Source organism: Dromaius novaehollandiae, chromosome 3, assembly GCF_036370855.1.
Source record: "Dromaius novaehollandiae isolate bDroNov1 chromosome 3, bDroNov1.hap1, whole genome shotgun sequence".
Taxonomy (NCBI): Eukaryota; Metazoa; Chordata; class Aves; order Casuariiformes; family Dromaiidae; genus Dromaius; species Dromaius novaehollandiae.
In genome coordinates this window covers 80,041,969-80,060,853 of record NC_088100.1, presented here as the reverse complement: position 1 = coordinate 80,060,853, position 18,885 = coordinate 80,041,969, and the positions used below count along the sequence as shown (strand labels likewise).

At 41.9% G+C, this 18,885-nt stretch overlaps 1 protein-coding gene across 1 annotated transcript in view; it reads left to right on the top strand.

Moving 5' to 3' along the window:
* The first annotated feature begins 9,742 nt into the window (after positions 1–9,742).
* KCNK1 (potassium two pore domain channel subfamily K member 1) overlaps positions 9,743–18,885 on the top strand; it is a 34,941-nt gene continuing 25,798 nt past the window's right edge. The window contains exon 1 of the mRNA XM_026117298.2: positions 9,743–10,335. Within this exon, the coding sequence (XP_025973083.2) occupies positions 9,981–10,335 (355 nt within the window). The 5' untranslated portion in view covers positions 9,743–9,980. The remainder of the gene's footprint in view (positions 10,336–18,885) is intronic.

Genomic DNA, 18,885 nt, shown 5'->3' with positions numbered 1-18,885 from the left:
TTGAAAAATGTACACAGTGTTAATTTTATTTAATTTTCCCATTTACAAAAATATAGTCCTAAATTCACTCGATGGAGTGTGTAGGAGAAGAGGGCTTTAGCTAGGAACAAGAACGGGCACTGGTATTATTAGTTTAAACAAAGAAGAAGCGGGGGGAGGTAAAGAAAATTATAATGCAGCATAAAATCAGAATACACAGTTTGCAGTGTTCAAAAGGTTGCAAATGTTACTTCCCAACCTCATCTTTTGAAAGTATTTTGTGTATCTTAAAAATCAGGTGTGAGAGATCAGAGGAGAAAGGGTGGCTCTCTCAGAAGCATTCTCTTTCTGGAAAGTGGATTTTTCAGTCTTTTATTCTTTATATTTGACAAGGTTAAAGACTTGTTGGGAGGATAGTGGGCTGGATTCTGGAAAAAGGATTTCAAGAGGAAGGAAAGAAAGATCTTCTTCCAGAACATGTTGTAATTGTTCCCGTATATGCACCATGAACCAGACAGAGTAGGATACTAGACTGACTAGATCCCGGTTTTGATACATTTTTTTGCCATGACAACAGCAAGAAAAATAGACATTGTTTTGGTTTTTAAATCACTTCATGCATTTCTGAAAATACAGGCAAAGAAATGTATAGTAAGGTTTTTACCAGTGATTTTTCTGGATAGCCTGTAGCGGACAGATGAGTGAACTTTTGCCTTAAACATTTCTTGGTACATAAGGTGCAAGCAAACCATAACCCCGAACAAGCCATCTGTCCCCGGCAGAAACAGGACTGAGCTGCTGCGACCTCCAGAATGGTCTCCCTGCGACCACCCAGGACACACCGAGCCTGTGCTGAACCAGACCACGATCGGGCAGAGACTTTGGGACCTGGACTATAAATTATTGCCGCTTAGCACAACTTCTATAAAACTTGCTTAGCATGAGTAGCTAAATTTGTTGAAGCCTTAGGCTGCACTTAGAAGAAAAGGGCCTGAGAGCTGGTTCAAATTGGAATGATAAGGGAGTTACCAGCAGTTTGCATTCCTGTGCACTGCTGAAACAGTGTTAATTGCTGGAATTACCACCTCTTTGTCAGGACCTCGAGAGACAATGGCGGGACCCGAGGAATGCAGACACACCTGTCAGCAGAAACCGCAACAGCAAACAGCCTACCTAGGGACAGTGATGAGACCCAATAAGGAGCAGGAGACCCCAGACCTAAATATTACTATTGGTCTGAACTACCACGTGAGGGGTGGAAAACTTAATTTGAAAAAACTATAATTGCCCAGGGATTTCTTTGTTTGGGGTCCCTCGTCGGAGGCATCCAGCTTGAGCTGTAATTCGAACGGAGTCAACAGAACATCATCGGCCTCGGAGTGGTGGTAGCTAGCTTCTTCTCTCCTTTTCCAACTTTCTCTATCTTTTCCTCTTACCCTTGTTCCCCTGTTCCCTTCGCCTCCCCTTTGCCTTCCCCCCACCTTTTCTCCCCACTTGGTGGAAAATAAAGTTAAAAGGTCGTATGATATTTGACCGGTTTTAGTGTCTTAATCTCGTTCTTGGGACCATAACGAAACCCTCCCGATATTGGATCGGGACATAGTCTTACACTTTAAGTCACTTCTTTTAGCAGAGTGCATGCCAGTCAGTTTTTATATTTCTTTCTCAGCACACATGCCCTTGTGAACATCTGATAAATTCTACAAGAATGAAAGTGCATTCTGACAGAAGTTGATTAAACTAGGATAATTTAATAGCATAGAATCTCCTAATATTAAAGTTATCTTACTTCACCAAACTTTTTTTGTTGTCTGTGATATTCTTTCTATCCAAGTGTATTTTCTCAGGGGAGAGTGTAGAATTTGGCCTTGGTCAAACTGTAATTTTCTTAAATTTTAATATATCCCACATGATGCAATATTTGCAATGATATCTTGAGCTGAGTGGCAAAATTGTCCTTTTGTACTTCTGATAGGCTTGTTAGGTTGATTGAGAGTCAGTGGGTGAAAATAGGACTCAAATTCAGTTTTGATTGATGAGTCAGATGACACAATTGAGAAAAAGTAGGACACTGCAGCTTGTGTTCCCTCTAAACGGATAAAAATAAAGGACTAAATTTTCAAAAGATTCAGGTCACTGAAGTAGGCTTTGGTGTTTATTATAGCAGGTGCATGTGGCAATAGTACCCATGGGCTGTTCCAGACATTGGTTCAGCAAGGCAATGAGTTGCATTTATTAAAATTTAACTCTGCTGAGGCAGAAAAGTTTCCTGGAAAACGCATCTGTCGAAACAGCATGGCTAGGTGGAAGTACCGCAGGTTAGATCTCTTTCTTTGTGTTTCCTCATCTGTGAACAGTAACTCTTGCTTACTTCACTGCAGCCATGAGGAATAAACGAGGCTCACGATTCCCGGTACAGCATGTTGCTTCCTGCTGCTCTCCCATTAAATGGCCTCAGAGCCATGAGGAGTGACCACAGGGAGCGATGGGTGTGCTCTGTAGGCATGAAGAGGGAAAGGTGCCCACTGCACCACGGCCCCCTGTGCAGGGTGTAAAGGGTGTGCCTGGGCAACGAGTGGCATCTGGGTTCTCCATTGCACTGGGACAACCGCAGTAAAGTCTTGGTGCTTGTGGAAGCCAATAGAGATTTAGATACACATTAAGCTCCTTTGAGTTGTAGGATCCGTTCAGCGCAGGGAAGGGCCCAGATCAGACACAAGGGTTGCTTTGGTGTGCCTCATTTTCAGGCATAGCTGAGGGTCTGGGTTAGAGAGCATTTTATGTATTAGAGGCTGGCAACTACTTGTAAAATGGGTCTTTTTTTAGGGTTTAAACTCTGTAGGAGTTAGTCTAAAGCCTGTCTCTGAAAAGCCAAGTTGTTATACATCCTAGCCATCAGTTACGGCTGCAGTGGGAGAGCAAAAGCTTTTGCAAGAGCTGAATCCCTATTCCTTCCAGGGTCCCTTACCCCTTGGGCTGCTTCTGGGCAGGATCTGAAAGCTGTCCTAAGGACTTGCATGGGTCCCATGCCCTAGGAGCACCACATGGTCCACAGACAGGCAGCCACATGCAGTATCAGACTCTCTTCCCACAGCAAAGTGACTGTAGTTATCACAAGGTCTCATATAGACCAGGATGGTTGCAAATATCAACAGTTCACTGCCACTAATGACAGCAGTTTCAAAAACTTCTTCTGCTATCTGAGCCTAACTGCCCAAAGCAAACAGAGTCACAGCGAGGTGACCAAGTTAGCCTTCTGAAGTGCAGGAACTAGCTAACTGAAGGGCACAAAGATGTCCAAGTGCGCACAGTACTCAGTCTGAGCTAATTAAGTAGGTCAGGGAGGCCTGGGAGCGCAGTGCTGTGCTGTGTACACATACTGGGGGGAAAGGGAAAGAAACAGAGCCAAACAGAGCTGAAGCTGAAAGCCATTTTGGCAAGTTAATATGACCTTTCCAAGAATGGGAGGGAGGATGTGCGACTTAGTGCAAACCTCACTACTGCGGTGTCCAGGCCTACCCCTGAGTATCACACTGTAGCAGAAGTCCAACCCAGCCAGTTGTGTTATATGAGTATATAAACTCTAAGGCAGTGCAGGCTGAATTAAAACAGGCAAAAAGACTTACTAATACTCCCAAACTATGGTATTAAATCCATGCCTGCTGAAGACTAGGAGATTGGGACTAGACCTCACTTAAACAAGAATGGAAATGATGGAAATTAGGCCTAAGTACTGAACAAAATAATTACAGACAGACACTTAATGCATAACCCTTTCTGGGGGTGTGTGTTTCGAACACAAGCAATCAACAACATTTCCTGGGAGCCCAAGAAGCCAGCATAACATCTTTGAGATACTACCAAGACCAAGCCAGGAGGTGGTAAGACTGGACTCCAACAGCTGTTTCAGGCCACCTCAGCTGCTGCAGTCTTTTATTTTCCCCCATAACTTCTTTAATACCAGACTGTCAAGAAGGGGAAGGGAGTATTAAAAATTTTATAGTGCAGAAGGAAGAGAAACAAAAAGTGTTGTTAAAATGAACCCTTATTTTCAGTATAATGTATTAAGTACCATAACTAGTTTTCTTCTTTTCATCATCTTGAACAAGAGGTTAAAAGACTGATTCTGCTGGCGATCTGCCACAGGACTAAGGAGGACAAGGTCACTTTATTTAAAACACTGAATTTTACTTAATGGAATACTCTAATAAGGTCATGTTGTCATCCCGAATTTTCCAAGCCATTACATTCCTTTGGCATTAACACAATCCTACAAATCATGGGTAGTTACCTTTCTACCAAGATATGGCATAATTTAAAACACCAATAATATATGAAAAGTTCAAGGAAGCACACTGTATCTATATGTATTTACATATAAATTTGTATCTGTATATGTAAGTATGTAAGTATCTATGTACATATACACAGCCCTCACCCCGACCACACACCTCTTAGAGTGACCAAGTGTCTTTTTAGATAATGCCATAGGATAAACCTGACTGCATGTATAAAAGAAATTAGTTTTTCCATGACAACATAGTTATCTTATTAAGTATCAGTTATACTACTAGGCTGCTAAGGTCACAGGTTAAATATGAATCCCTATTGCAACTCTAAGGAAAACTACATTTATGTTGAACATGGCATGACTCATTCTAGAAAGAGTTTGTGCCTGACCATGCATTTAAACATTCACAATTCCAAATAATACCACTCTATTACATAATCCTTTCCCTAAATATAGCCTCCAAACCATGCACATTCATTCTTTCGGTATCACAGATCAGTGGTCTTAACCTTTGTGGACATTGTTGCAGCATTACGTTAAGGACTTACCCATCTGAAACAGAACACATGGTGACCCATCTGACTGCTTCTGAACTGACCACATATGAGTTGGTGCTGTGAGGATACGATTCTTGTAAATCCACATCTTGCCTGCCCACAAGGGCGTGACATGCAATCAGAGCCACTAGGTGACCTTATATTAACTTCTGCAAAAGCTCACAGAGTGGTCTGAAACAGTCATTCAGATCTATTTTCTTCTACAAGAACAGGAAATCTTATTATATTTCAGCCTTCATTTAACAGACACAGCAAGTTACGAAGCATTTGACTTCTTTTGAGTGTTATTTAAAAAAAAATGTTCATGGGAACAACTAAATGTGGCAGAATCCTTAATGCAAGTGAATTCAGTGAATCCTACATTTATGGCTATCTTCCTTCATGTACACATAATTTAGGATTGATCAGACAGCCTTTAGACCACACAACCATTCAGTTTATACTGGTGCCAAATTTGAAGAAAATACATGAAGGACAAATCAGTTCCCTACTGCTGTTCAGTCTTCTTGGGTGACAGCTAGGTACTATTTCAAGTTCTCTGCAAGTAACTGTTTACTGCCTCCCACATTGTCCTGGTTCATCCCAGTCTTCCCACCACCACAAGCACCACTGTTCAACATACTTTGGGCTCATGCTGTAGGTATGCCAGAGCAGAACAGGCTTGTCAGGATGAGTAGGTCTAGTGGCTGATTTTATTTACCCTTCTTCTCAGAAGTGAAAAGTTCTTCAGCATGATTATTTACACTTTTGGCAAGGAAGGATATTTTCTCCTAAGACTGATGTCAAGATGGTGGGTTTTGTGCAGAAGTCTGTGAGACTATGTCCTTTGCAAAAAAGTACCTTTCAGTCAACCTGAAACTCTCTGTGCATTTGAATCACTTTCAACTAGTTGCTTTAGCCGATGAAAATATTTTATAGTCCTGGTGTAAATAACAGAGCCAAGCATGGGTATTTCCCTTTCCCCAGACTCTTCCCCCCTCAAGGTCTAGAGCTCAGTGATTAGAGCAGCAGAGCTCCAGCTTCAAATCACTTCTTTGCCTGATTCAGCACAGGCCAGTCACTGGGCGCTGGACCATTTTAATGAGCTATTCTTCCTTTCCACAGAAGCTAATATTTTTGTTTAATATCATTTTACACTAACTGGAACAAAGACTAGAGTGGAGTGACCCCACTCTCTGGTCAGTGTCTGCCACTAGTCTGTCCTCTCCCTCCAGCCCACCACCATCTCCTTGTCTCCAGTTGTTCAGAGCACTTCAAGTTTTTTCATTGCAAATGCCCTAAAAATTAATTTTTCTTTCATTTAAACAAAAAGCTTAGAGAAAAATAAGTTGTGATTAACACAAAACCTCTTTATTTAAATGTTACCACACGCCTAACAAAAAACATCAGTAATTTGTGCTGCACAGAGAGGGCCTTGCTTTTCATATATATGAGAGAGGATTTTCAAAGGAAAGATGAGTAGTCTCTGAACTACACTGGAGAAGTGGCTAGCCTGATAATGTGATGGGGGAGGGCTGTCATATCTCCCTGAGTAGTGGAGTTAAAGGAGACTCCTAACTTCTTCTGTGGTTTTCTAGCACCAAAAAGACACAAACATGGTTGCTGTCAAAGTTGTATGGGGGAACTAGCGTGACTGTGTTCTCTTCTACCGTCTCCTTAGAGTTTTCCTGTGGGATGGGCAGCTTGTACCTGCATTTTCTATTTCTCAGAACTGAGTTTGGTGCTATAGGGAGCACCAGCATCTTTTCTTCTCGGTGCCAGCAGTTGGACCTCCAGCAGTAAGGAGCCTAGATATGACTGAGCTTAGCTAGGGGTTGAGTGATGTGATGATATGGCTTGCTTTATTAACTAGGTTATTGATTTACCAGGAGGGATAATTGGATTAGAGGGAAACTTCTGCTGAAGAAAGACTGTTCTGTAATAGCCTGCTCCAGAATTTCCTTCATCTCCTGCTGAAGCATGTTGTAACTATCTGTTATACAGTACATAACACTGAATTCTGTACACTGGTCTGACCTTTGACTAGCAAAATGATGTGCAAATGGAGATAACATACTTGGGGATGAAAATTAAATGATATACTTGCATTCAAATATAATATTATCATGGTGAATATGATCATTCAAACTCAGAAAACTGAATATTATGATACTTTCCTCTCTGCCTATCTATCCCAATGAAATCTGTAATTAAATTATCAGATACATAATGGATTTAAAATACAGACTTAAAAAATACTGGCTAAAACTCAGAATGTCCAGACGCATGTTTTGGAAGTGAGAATGTGAAAGCTTCTATGACATCGCTGCGCTGCTCTGATGTTGTTCCCCTCGCCCATGCTTCTGAAAGCCTTCAGTGGAAAAATCACTGAGCTATTAAGGGCAGTGCAGCTTCTGTTCAGCAGAGTCCTGCTTCTGTCTCCAGCCCAGCAGCCTGCAAGTGTGATAGCGTGACTGACTTACAAAAACAAAGAATGACTGAATCATGAAAATGGAAAACTGAAGGAGGCCGGTAAAGAAAAGGCTGTTCAACTACCCAGCCACAGTTTCCTACCACTGCTCAAAAGAGGTGTGTTCTTATGCAAACACTTCCTAATCTTTAAACAAATATTTGGTTTGAAGGCTGGGAAAATACTGTTTTACAGTGAAGACAAGCCTACTCCCCATCACGTATACAACTGTACCTACCAGGTGTTGCCATAAATTAGATTATATTGCAAAAACTATTGCATCTCTGGCAAACTAAGTACACTTGATCAAAATGGAGCCCAGTATGTCATGCATATTGTTTTAAATGGCTTTTCTATTATAGATGGAGATACGCAGTCATGTGGAATTTGAGGGAGCAAGCAATTAAGTAATTGGATGGAGTTAGCCAAGAAATTGGTCAGTGAGGTCCCTTGACCTCATTTCTATAACAATGCTTAAATGCATGTTGTCTTAGTGGGATGCAATAAAACATTTGCTTGGAATACTCCCTTCAATATCTTCTCTGCATTACATTCTTTCAGACAGTATCCATTATTAATGGTCATTGCTAGTGATTTAGATTGCCTTGTTCCTATACATAACTGTTTAAGAGCAACTAACTGCATCTTAAAGAGACATTGGTGCTGAGAAAAGGTGCTGAAGTTATATTCTAGTGACCTGACATCTCTCCCTTTACCTGCCCTTCTGCCAATGAATTTCTTCCTATACAGCATAGATTTTCTTCAGTTACTCATTTTAAACCCCTCCCCTTAATTTAACTGCACCTTATCTCTGGTGATACAATTTATACACATGAAGAATGCAGCATGGAAATGTTTACCTTGCAACAGTTCAGGAGTCCAGCCATAGGAAAAAAGCATATCCTTCTACTGAAACAGCCGAATGCCCACAGTGCCCCTTTCCTGGCTGTATGATTGAACGTGCATTCAAAAGGACCAGCAGCCACATCTACACTAGCTACACTCCAAACACGATGGATGTGCATTTGACACTGTAAGCTGACACACTTGTGCATTCTTGCCACATGGCTGAGAGCCTGCTTGCATGGCCGACTGTCACATATGTACCTATTACACCACCCAAATGCATCATCTGACAGAGCATTCAAGCAGCTGCTCCTTGCATTCATGAACACATTTGTATTTTGATCATGCAACACGAGAGGGGGGTTTAAGTCCCTGAAACAACTCAGCTATAGAGGGAAGTGGCAAATGAGCCAGAGACTGGGTGAACTGTTTTGCCAGGCCAGATTCAGTCCATAGATTCATTCAGCTTTTGTATAGAAAAGGAACATTGCTACATCGTTTTCAGTTTCTAGCATGAAAAATTGTTTTGTGCCTTACATTTCTGCATTCTTTTCCCACTTAGTCCTTACAGCTTGAAGATGTACCTCGCAATTTAAGCTAAATTGCTGGATTTGATTTTTTCTGTCCAGTCTCATCTGCTTAAACTCAGTACATTTCTAATTTACAAAATACCACTTTCTCCCTGTGATGCTACGAGCTGCCATCAGCTGAGATGCAAAAGAGAAGTGTCAGGCTCCTGCAGGATGAGACTTTAGCATTTCCTCTGTCTGGTTTACCGGAAGCTAGGTTTAGTCATCTCAAATGATACTTCAAGACACTAAACTTTTCGCTGTTTCTTTTTTTGTGGTGGTGAAGTGTATGATAGCTCGTTGGAGTATGAAGCAGATAAAGAGGCATTTGAGGTGAAACTTGCAAAGGTCACTCTTTTGGACCATTCAAAGGGCCAACTGGATGGTGCATTTGTATTCATGGTGGACACTGCTCTGAGAACCAGATGGGTATTTCCTACCATTAAGAAAAAAAGTACTTTCAGGGGCAGAGCACAGAATCATAGAATAATTTATGTTGGAAGGGGCATCTGCAGGTTGCATGGTTCAAACCTCACCCCCAAATAGGCCCGATTTTCAAGTTACATTTCAATGGTTTGAGGAAAGCCATTAATGCCTGCTGCCGGGATTACTTTCTGAATTCATTTTATCAGAGGAACTGAAAACGAATCCCCTGCCTCACACTGCTAGGGCAACGCCACGCTAGGAATTACCTTCTTCTCCTTTGACAAGCTCCTTTTGAAGTATGAAAAACTGGTGGAAGGATTTTTGAGAGTCTTTAGCTGTGGGCTTTCTTATTTGTGATGGGGGCACACCAAAGGCAGGAAATCTCGAGGTACTTTCCTATGAAAAGGGGAAGAAACCTTACTGATTTCCCCAGCCATGTACCGCCCCCGTGGCAGCTAGTGAGAGTTTCTGCGGTTGGTTTACACTGAATTTTAGATTGGGCTGTACCACTCCCACACATATGAAGGCTAAAAAGAAAAAAAATGCGTATGTATACAAACGTCCTTTCATTCAACGGGCTCAAGCGTGAGCCCCTGCGCAGGCGGCGGGGCGGGCTGGGGGCGGGGGCAGGGCCGGGGCCTGGCGGCCGTTGGCGGCCGTTGGCGCCCGCCCGCCCGCGTGTGCGCGCGTGGCGGCGGCCACCTGCGCCGCGAGGCCACGTGAGCGCCACATCACCGCGGCTCCGCGCGTTCAAAGCCAGCAGGAAGAGCGGCGGCGCGGCGCAGCACGGCGCGCTTGCTCTCGGCCCTTCAACTTCGCGGCCCGGCGCGGGGGCCGCAGCTGGCCGGGCCCGGCTTGGGAAGATGCTGCAGTCGCTGGCGGGCAGCTCCTGCGTGCGGCTGGTGGAGCAGCACCGCTCCGCCTGGTGCTTCGCGCTGCTGGTGCTGGGCTACCTGCTCTACCTGGTCTTCGGCGCCGTGGTGTTCTCCTCGGTGGAGCTGCCCTACGAGGACCTGCTGCGCCAGGAGCTGGGCAAGCTGAAGCAGCGCTTCCTGGAGGAGCACGCCTGCCTCTCGGAGCAGCAGCTGGAGCAGTTCCTGCTGCGGGTGCTGGAGGCAAGCAACTACGGCGTCTCGGTGCTCAGCAACGCCTCGGGCAACTGGAACTGGGACTTCACCTCCTCCCTCTTCTTCGCCAGCACTGTGCTCTCCACCACGGGTAAGCAGGCGCCGCGGGGCGGCTCTCCCCCGCCGGGCCTCACCACCTGCCGGGCGCCCGGAGGCCTCCCCTGCCGCCGCCCTTGGGGAGGCCCGGGCCCTTCGCGGAGGCTGCTGAGGGAGCCGCGGGGGTAGGGGGGCGCCGGGCTCGTGCGGGCGGCGGCCGTTGGGCTCGAGCCCCCGGCGAAACCGTCCGCGGGGGCGCGGGAGGCCGCTGGTGCCGCTGCCGCTGAGGCGTCTCCCGCGGGGCGGCTGGGCGGGTGTCACGCCGCAAAAATGCGGAAAGCGGCCGGGCGGGCTGCGCGGTGCCTGGTGTCGCTTCGTGCGCGAAATGACCTAGCGAGGGCAAGCTGGTGTAAAGTTTCTTTCACAGCGGAAAAACCAATTGCTCATCACGGGTGGCTGGAAAAAGAGCACACGCATAACTAATTAAGTGTTTCAGTCTGAGTGGCGTTTTCATCTATGCTGTTAAATCCTGGAAGCCGCACTGAGCCAGATTCAGACAGATGTGTAGACGTGGCTTCTGGTCCTAGCTGCTGCGAAAATAGAAGGCTGTCTGCTGTCTGTCCAGCAATTTAGAAGTACTTTTTTTTTTTAATGAAGTAAAGGGAGACCGTCAGTTTAAATCTATGAATTTATGCCTCTGCTTCTGAGATGAGTCTGCATTGTTTTTGGAGCATCGCAAAGTGAAGGGAAGAAGAAAGACTTTGCACACCTACTGAGCCTCTGCAACATGGCAGTGGCTATGCAGTAATCTTATCTGCAAATATTTAACTGGCAATCCACCTGCCCTTGGCTTCGAGAGGGCACTCAGGTGTCTTGTGCTAATGATAGCCGAGAGGCCTCCCGGAAATGACCACTTGGCAGAGTTAAAGGGAGACATCAGAGCTGTTACACTGACTTCCCAGGACCTGCATAGTTCTCTTGTGTAAGGGGAATCTTTTATGTAAGATGTGTATCCCAGAACAGAATTAGTGATGTCCCCCACAAACATCTATATTGATGCCATTGCCATACATTAAACTATTGATACCATATTTTAAATCTACCCTATTTATCACTAAGAGCCAAGGTTTTAACTTTCTCTAATGCTTAAAGAGGTAGGCATTGTGCCAGGTCGTCCCCCCCCCCCCCTCCCCAAATCCACCTAGATGCCTGTCTCCTTTGAACTTTTAAGTGCTTTTGGAAGTCTCTCCTTAGGCTGTTTACTCTACTTTTTTGCTTCTTTCTTCTTTTCTTTTTTCTTCTGTAGTCTGGACTGGAAAAAAAAAACCTGGTAACCTGGAATAATAAAGAAAAATGAAGTTAAATTTCAGTATTATTTTCACTGCCAGCTTCAATTTAAAGTTTAATATTTGCTTGTAAAACACTAAAAGATAATATTTATTTGTTTCTAAATAGCAATTTTCATTGGTATTTTGGAAGACTTGAGGAAACATTTCTTCAGCTGTAATTTTTATACCCATTTTTAACAATTGTGTTTCAGGTAAGATTGTAATAGACTGCTCTTTTGTAAAGGATGAGTACAGGTATGTGTGCTTGGAAGCTGGACTTGTGACAGTTTTAATGGCCGAATTTCGAAATTGGCTCACTGAAATAAACTTTTTTTTTTTTATCACAGAATGGTTGAGGTTGGGAGGGACCGTTGCAGATCATCTGGTCCAGCCTCCCTGCACAAGCAGAGTCAACTAGGGGAGGTTGCCCAGGACTGTGGCCAGATGGCTTTTGAATACCTCTAAGGATGGAGAATCTGCAGCCTCTCTGGGTGACCTGTTGCAGTACTCAGTCACTCTCACAGTTATTTTTTTTTTTTTTTTTAAAGCTTTAAAAAAAATTCCATTAAAACTAGTCCAAATTGAGGGCTTTGCCCTCTAATTAATTTGAGCCTTTACTACTATAGAAGATGCAGTGTTTTCCCCCCGCCCCGCCCCAAGTGAGTACTCTCTGAGATATATCAGCTGATATCAATAATGACAGTGTTTTGTGGTGTACTTCCTGACAGATTAGGACAAGTATTATCTCTTTTTAAAAAAGAATATTTGACAATGAATGGACAAATGAGGTGGTCTGCTTATCTTAAGGAGTTTTTGAATGGTAAGATGGGGGCAAAGGACTGTTTGCTTTTTCTTTCCCCTTTCTGGTCCTTTTAACCATAATTAGACTGCAAGATGTGAAAGTGCATATGCTTATGGCACATGCAATCAAGCGTTTCCAGTGAATGAAGTTTTAAAGCTATAGGCAATGTATAGTAATAACGGTGGTGAGAAAAGTATGAAATTGTAATAGTACTACACTTTTTGTAAAACCATAAAATTCTTTAAACTTAGAACACTGAATTGTATGGATCTTATGCTACCCTGTTTTCCTAATCAAATGCATTTTCTAACACTAAAATATTAATTTTTCTGAAACCTATTTTTGTGTTCAAATTAATTTTTCTATATAATAATAACTTGTACTTTAAAGGAAATGAGGAAAGGCCCTGCTTTTATATCTATTCTTATTCAGTTAGTATATACTAACTTTTCATTTGTTTATCAGGAAAATCTAATCCACAAACACTGCAATAGTTTTATTTTTAAATCTGGCAGTTTTTATTTCAGAGATGAGTCAACCCAAAAATGTTCATCAGAACATTGAGATTTGGACGAAGTTAGTAACACTTCAGTACTGCCTCTTAAGACACAATACAGAATAGTTGGATTCAGTCCAATTCAGGCGTAGATACCCCTTTCCCCCTGCACATATGCTTTTGGGCAAGACATAACCTGATTTGAACATAGAGACTTCACAAGGAAGCTACTGAAAACACAAGCCAGTGTTGTCCAAATTGAAAGCCTTTTAGAAAACTCCACTTCAGAAGCGTGCACTTAAACAGAGGTCTGAAATGTTTTTTTTATAGATGAACTTCACTTCAAACAGATAAGGCATCAAATGGTACTTCCTTCTACATCTAATAGTCTTTTGGGCTAGGCCACTCTTAACAAAATCCATCCATTTCTTATTTTAGGTACTGGCTTTGAACTTTACTGAAAAAAGTTGTTGTACTGCTTGCATTGCTTCCTGTTATCTATAAACAGGAACTTTTATAAGTCCACAGGTACAGATACAGACCAATCTACCATGTCCATCACCTGCCTAGGTTCTTCCTAGAGCATACAGTTTTCAGGGATGAATTCTCTCTCTTTTTTTACTTGCTCTGCACTTGTGCAAGAAACCTTTTGAGTCTTTTCAAATAGCCATTCAAATAAAAGATGGGTGAGAAGCAGGATGTGCCTGGTCATCTGAGCATTCAAATATTTATGAACAGCTGCTTGAGAAGTGTTGTGTCATTACAAGCAGTACACCTCAAGTGTCTTCTCTTTTGCAAATATTGTAAGGATAAATGCAAAAAAATACAGCACTGGTATTGAAGACCAACTGATGGTTCCTTGTGTACTCAGGAATGTAGTATGAAATTGTAGGGAGCACTAGGATGTTCCTTATGTTTAGCTGACTGAATTTACCAGTCATCACTTTAAATGAATGCACACCTAACTCCTGTACAGAGGCCAAGGCTAACTTCACAGCCTGTTAGTCTTCTATAGCAAGCAGGTAGGGAATGCTTTTAAATTAATCCCCAACTCCCCTTCTTGTTCCCTCAGTCCTTATTTGAGCTCTTACTAGCTAAAGAAAAGTATCTGAAGAAAATGATAAAGCTGATTAAGAATTCTGAAAAATATATATAAATGGAAGGGGTTTGCAAAATAAGCATAGTAAGGCAAACTGTTATTTGAAAGCAGTTCAAATTGGCTGCATACAAGGACTGTCACAAGCTGCCTGAAGGGTGGGCAAACAAATGGGTAATGATAAATGGCAGTGAAATGGGCTGGATGAGGCTTCAACAAATTACAGCAGTGACTGGCAGAAGGTTCCTCTTTCAACAATTTTACTCCACCCTGTAAAATTTCAGCAGTCTTGTAAAATCCCATACAAGCAGTGTGCAAAAGGAAGGAATTGATTTATTGTTGACAGTTGTGGGTGTTTAAATGGCATCTGTATTTGGAAACTCTTCATAATTATGACCTTATACACTTGTATGTTCATAGTTGGTCTCAGTGCTAGATGCCATGAACGATCTTGCTGAAACCATTGTTTCTGGTTGGCTTTATTATGGGATCATCTGTGCAAATATGTGTTTGTTTTAAGATTAAAAGTAACTTTTGCACATAGAATTGGTCATCTCCCAGGTAGTATATTTTCACTGTTCTTAGTGTTGTTGATCTCTAGCGTCTTATTGCATATTAGTAAAATATGAGAATACCATAAGAAGAATGGAGTAAGAAAGGAAATTATTATTGGTTGTGTTGGAAGATACAAAGAGTAAAGTGTCTTATGCTGAACCAAAGAAGGGAAGGAAGGGAGATGCCGGTTCATGAATTTATGGTCTGTATTTTCAGACATGTTTTTGGAAACGGTCTTCTCAGTGTAAAGGTATTTTGCAGCCATTCACGAAAAGGGAGAATAGGTGTGTTCTGGCTGTCTAGCTTTGAGTACTTTTTCCCTCAATCATGGATATAGGTTTCATTTACCATTTAGATAACAGAGGGAAGGTGGGAAAGAGCTACTTTAGGTCTTCCTCTGCTGTGACAGAGCTGCCAAAATACATGTTGCAAAGAAGTCAGGTCCCAGGGAAAGGCAGAAGTGTGAGGAGAAGTTTCATATTCTATAATGGCAGTATTTTTGGATTAAGATCAGACTGGACTTTTCTGAACTGGAGAAGTGAAGACAGTAAGAGGAGCGAGGAGAGAGAGCTGTTAGTATTCAATAACTTCTGAATCTGGTAAGGTGGTTAGTGTGTATCTGCATCTTCTGCAGAGTTTAGTCTGCACCACTTCTAATGTTGGCAATAAACGTGTGTGTGTGTTATTCTGTGTTGCAAGGGATGGCACCTAGATCAGTGGCATACTACACTCATGTTTCTGCTTGCTGTGTTTTGAACAGAGTAAAGACTATATGTGTAATGGCTATAGCTAAATGCTCATAGTGGCTAGTTATCTTGAAACTGCTTGGTTGAAGAACAATGAAGATACAATATGGTTTTTGGGAGAGTTTTGCATTCAAGTTAAGTAGTTTGAGCCTTATTGGCAAGTGATATGAGGAATCTTGCTTACATTTAATATTAATGCAAATATTTGATCCTCAAGGCCATTCTCTCTTAGGTCTGATTCTTGTAAATATTGTTACTAATGATTTGTAAGAGAAACTGAACTATGTATTTATTTATGAAAGATACCAAATTGGGAGACTGTGCTGAAATCAGTGGATGTACTGTAGAGGAAGGGTTAGAAATATAGTAGAAATTCAGGGAGAAGAGACCTGTCAATTCGCATAATTTTCCCCACATTCTTTTATCAAGAAGTGATCTTTTTTTTGCTCTTCAGAGGAACAGACCCCACATCCGGTGCATACTAACAGTATTCAGTACAGATCTTAACAAATCCATGAAAGATTAGGTAATGTCATGAAAACATCATGATGTCTATGTAACAGTCTCTTGCAAGATTCAGGCCACTGGATCTTTCATATATTATGGAAGAGGGGTATTTTAGCTTAATCAGAGGATAGTTCACAGAGGCTTTAGAGGAAAAGCAAACTTTTATTTGTTCTATACTCAAACTTAATGTGGAATAAATAATTTATTTTGTAGGCAACAGAATGTAGTTAATATCCCTGAGGATGCCTGTACTAGCTCATTAATGAACTGAAAAAAATACTTTTCATAATTCATATCAAATGTATGCCTGGAAACTTGTAAGTTACTCGGTTGTCTCTTCTATGAAAATGTACAAACTTTGATGGTTTAAGCTCAGATCAGTCTCACTAGTCACTTCTGACTCCAGCAGAAAACTGAAGTTTCGTTGTACTCCTCCTCCTCTTTACAGCTTGTAGATCATTTAAATACCTGCGATAAATTGCAGTTATTCACTGGGTGGGGATTCCAAACTTTGGGAATGAATTTTGTTTCTCCCTTTTGAATAAGAGTTCGTTGTTACTTAGCAACAACATCTACAGAAAAATGTAATTTGCTGGAGATGATCTAGGAGATAAAGCTAGATTGTGCTGCGACAGATGTTTTTATATTGGAGTGTGCTGGTAAGAAACGTAAAGGGGATGAAGAGGTAGATTGCGAAAGATGCCAGAGGAGGAGGTTTACGTTCAATATGCTGACTGTTTGGGTGTCGAATTAGGATGTGAGAAACCACACTGACACAGGGCATTCTGGGACAGGGTAGTCAGAGCTATGTCATTGAGGCTGTCCCTTTTCAGATAATTAGACATTCACTGGAGCTGGGCCTAGAACCAAGTGTCCCACCTCTCAGGTTAAATAGTGCAAACACAAAGTGAAAGAGTCATTCTGTGTCTGCTTTCCTCTCAGGGAATATTTCAGTATTTTACGCAACATAGTACATCTCCAGACTTGCATGCCGTCAAATTTTAGTCTGGCCCCAGGGTTAAGAGGCAGTCTTCTGGGATGTGAGAGACTTGAGATGAGTTCAGCTTAATGCCTTTCTCAAGAATTTGAGCTGAGGTTTTTTGGCCATCTTTAGGAAGAGGATGCAAAAAGACTACCGTTATGTATCTCGGAAAGCTGTAGGAGGAGACAGGATGATGCATATAAAATAATACTGAGAAGGTAAATTAGGTGCTTCTGGTCTCCCTGTTTTATAGCCTAAGAACATGGAAATGTTCAGTGAAATCAAAAGACAGCAAATTTAAAACCAGAAAAGGAGGAATTTATCAAGTTTTGAAAAAACTCAGCTTTTCTGAATTTGTTTGGGAACCCCCCCCCGACTTCTGTGAATATATCCAAAATATCTGTATTTTTCAAAATTAATGATAGTAAACATTTTGGAAGAATATTAGGCTTCATGCTTTAGGGTGCAGACCACTCTTTAGTTACCAGAGATGACAGCTACACCCAGTAGACTGGTCACATTACCTTTTGTGTGCCTAGTACAAAGCTTTTGCTGTTTTCTCTCGCAGAAAGAAAATCTGGGTCTAGCCTGTCTTCTGTTCTGGGTAGCGTGGCAGTTCCTGGCTTCTCAAGTGGGCACAGTCCAAAGCTGTGCCAAACTCCTGCTTGTGCTTGCTGAAATAAAGGGTGGCAAAAGTAGCTCTAATCCAGTGTTTATGCTTTGCAGGCCAATGAGTAGTAAAAACCATCTCCTGGCAGAAATTAGAACAGTTGTGGAGTAGCATGACTGTATTGTTGTTCAGAGCAGTGCTGGCTGCTGATGGATGGAGTGCCTCTTTTACCAGCTCTGTCCTCACTTCTGCGTGGAACTGTTCCACCTGCCTTGCTAAATTCCCAGGGATGAGGAACTAGCCCAGGAGCTCTCTTTAGTCCTGCTACATCAGCTTTAAGATCATTCTGCTGAAAAACGAACCGGGGGGAGGGGGCGGAACCCAGCCCATTGAACTCTAGCATGGTATATAGAGTACATTTGAGGTTGTAATTGAGTTGATGGTGTCCTACCATGGGCTTATTAATCAGTTCAGTTTTTGTAGATGTTAACTTTGTTTGCTATTTCTCTGTTTTTCCAGCTTCCACTACGTTGAAATTATTTGCTGTTTGTAATAGAGGGATTACATGGCCTACTGTTATTCTATTATTATTATTCTAGTATTTGGCTTTATTTTGATCTGTGATACTTGCATCCTTTTGGAAAGGAAGAGACTAATCTCTCACACTTGCCTTTCATTAAAAAGTTTCTATTTATAATTCTTTCTTTAAGCTAGAGTTTTTATTACCATTCAGCTGACATCTCCAAATTGAATTCCTAAGCAAAAAGTTATATCAACTTTCAGAACGGGATTTCTCAAATATATGGAATTCACAGTCAAATCCTGCAGTTCCTGACTGTTTCTGAGAAGGAGTTTCACTTTTATGTGCACGTAACTTAAAAGAAGTCTTCTTTCAAATGCTGAATTTTTCCTTTTATAGTTTATTGGCTGTTTTTCATTCTGTGTTTCACTTTGGCCTACTTCATCATAGTCTTAATCCTCTGTTTTTTTTGGATAAAGGAACAGCATAATCCAGGGAGAAGTATCTAGTTTAGCCACTGTTTGGAGGTTAATGATAAACTAGGCCATAAGCTACTCAGCCATGCCAAGACACTTCTTGACATGCCCAGAAATGAAATTTCAGCAATTTGAGATAAACTAGGGAACCTAGAGAGTTTTGATCCTTCAGGATTAGAGAGTAGCTCTGAAAGATTTCTCAAGAATTAGCTGCCTACATTTCTACCATCTCTCTGGATCTGGCTGTAGTTGCTTGAAGATTGTGGCATTTGTACAAAGTTCAGCTGAAGCTCTAGGGTAGTTAGTGATGATGATCCAGAAGACCCTAGGAGAAATACGTCCCATCGCTTTTTCCCTTAAGAACCTGTTTGCAGTGTTAAACAGTTTGTGTTTCTTACAAAGAAAAACAATGGCATGATTCTGATAAAGAAATTAATAAAATAACTTTTCAAGTGGCTGTGTTTCAGAAAGGTATCAGAGTGGCTTT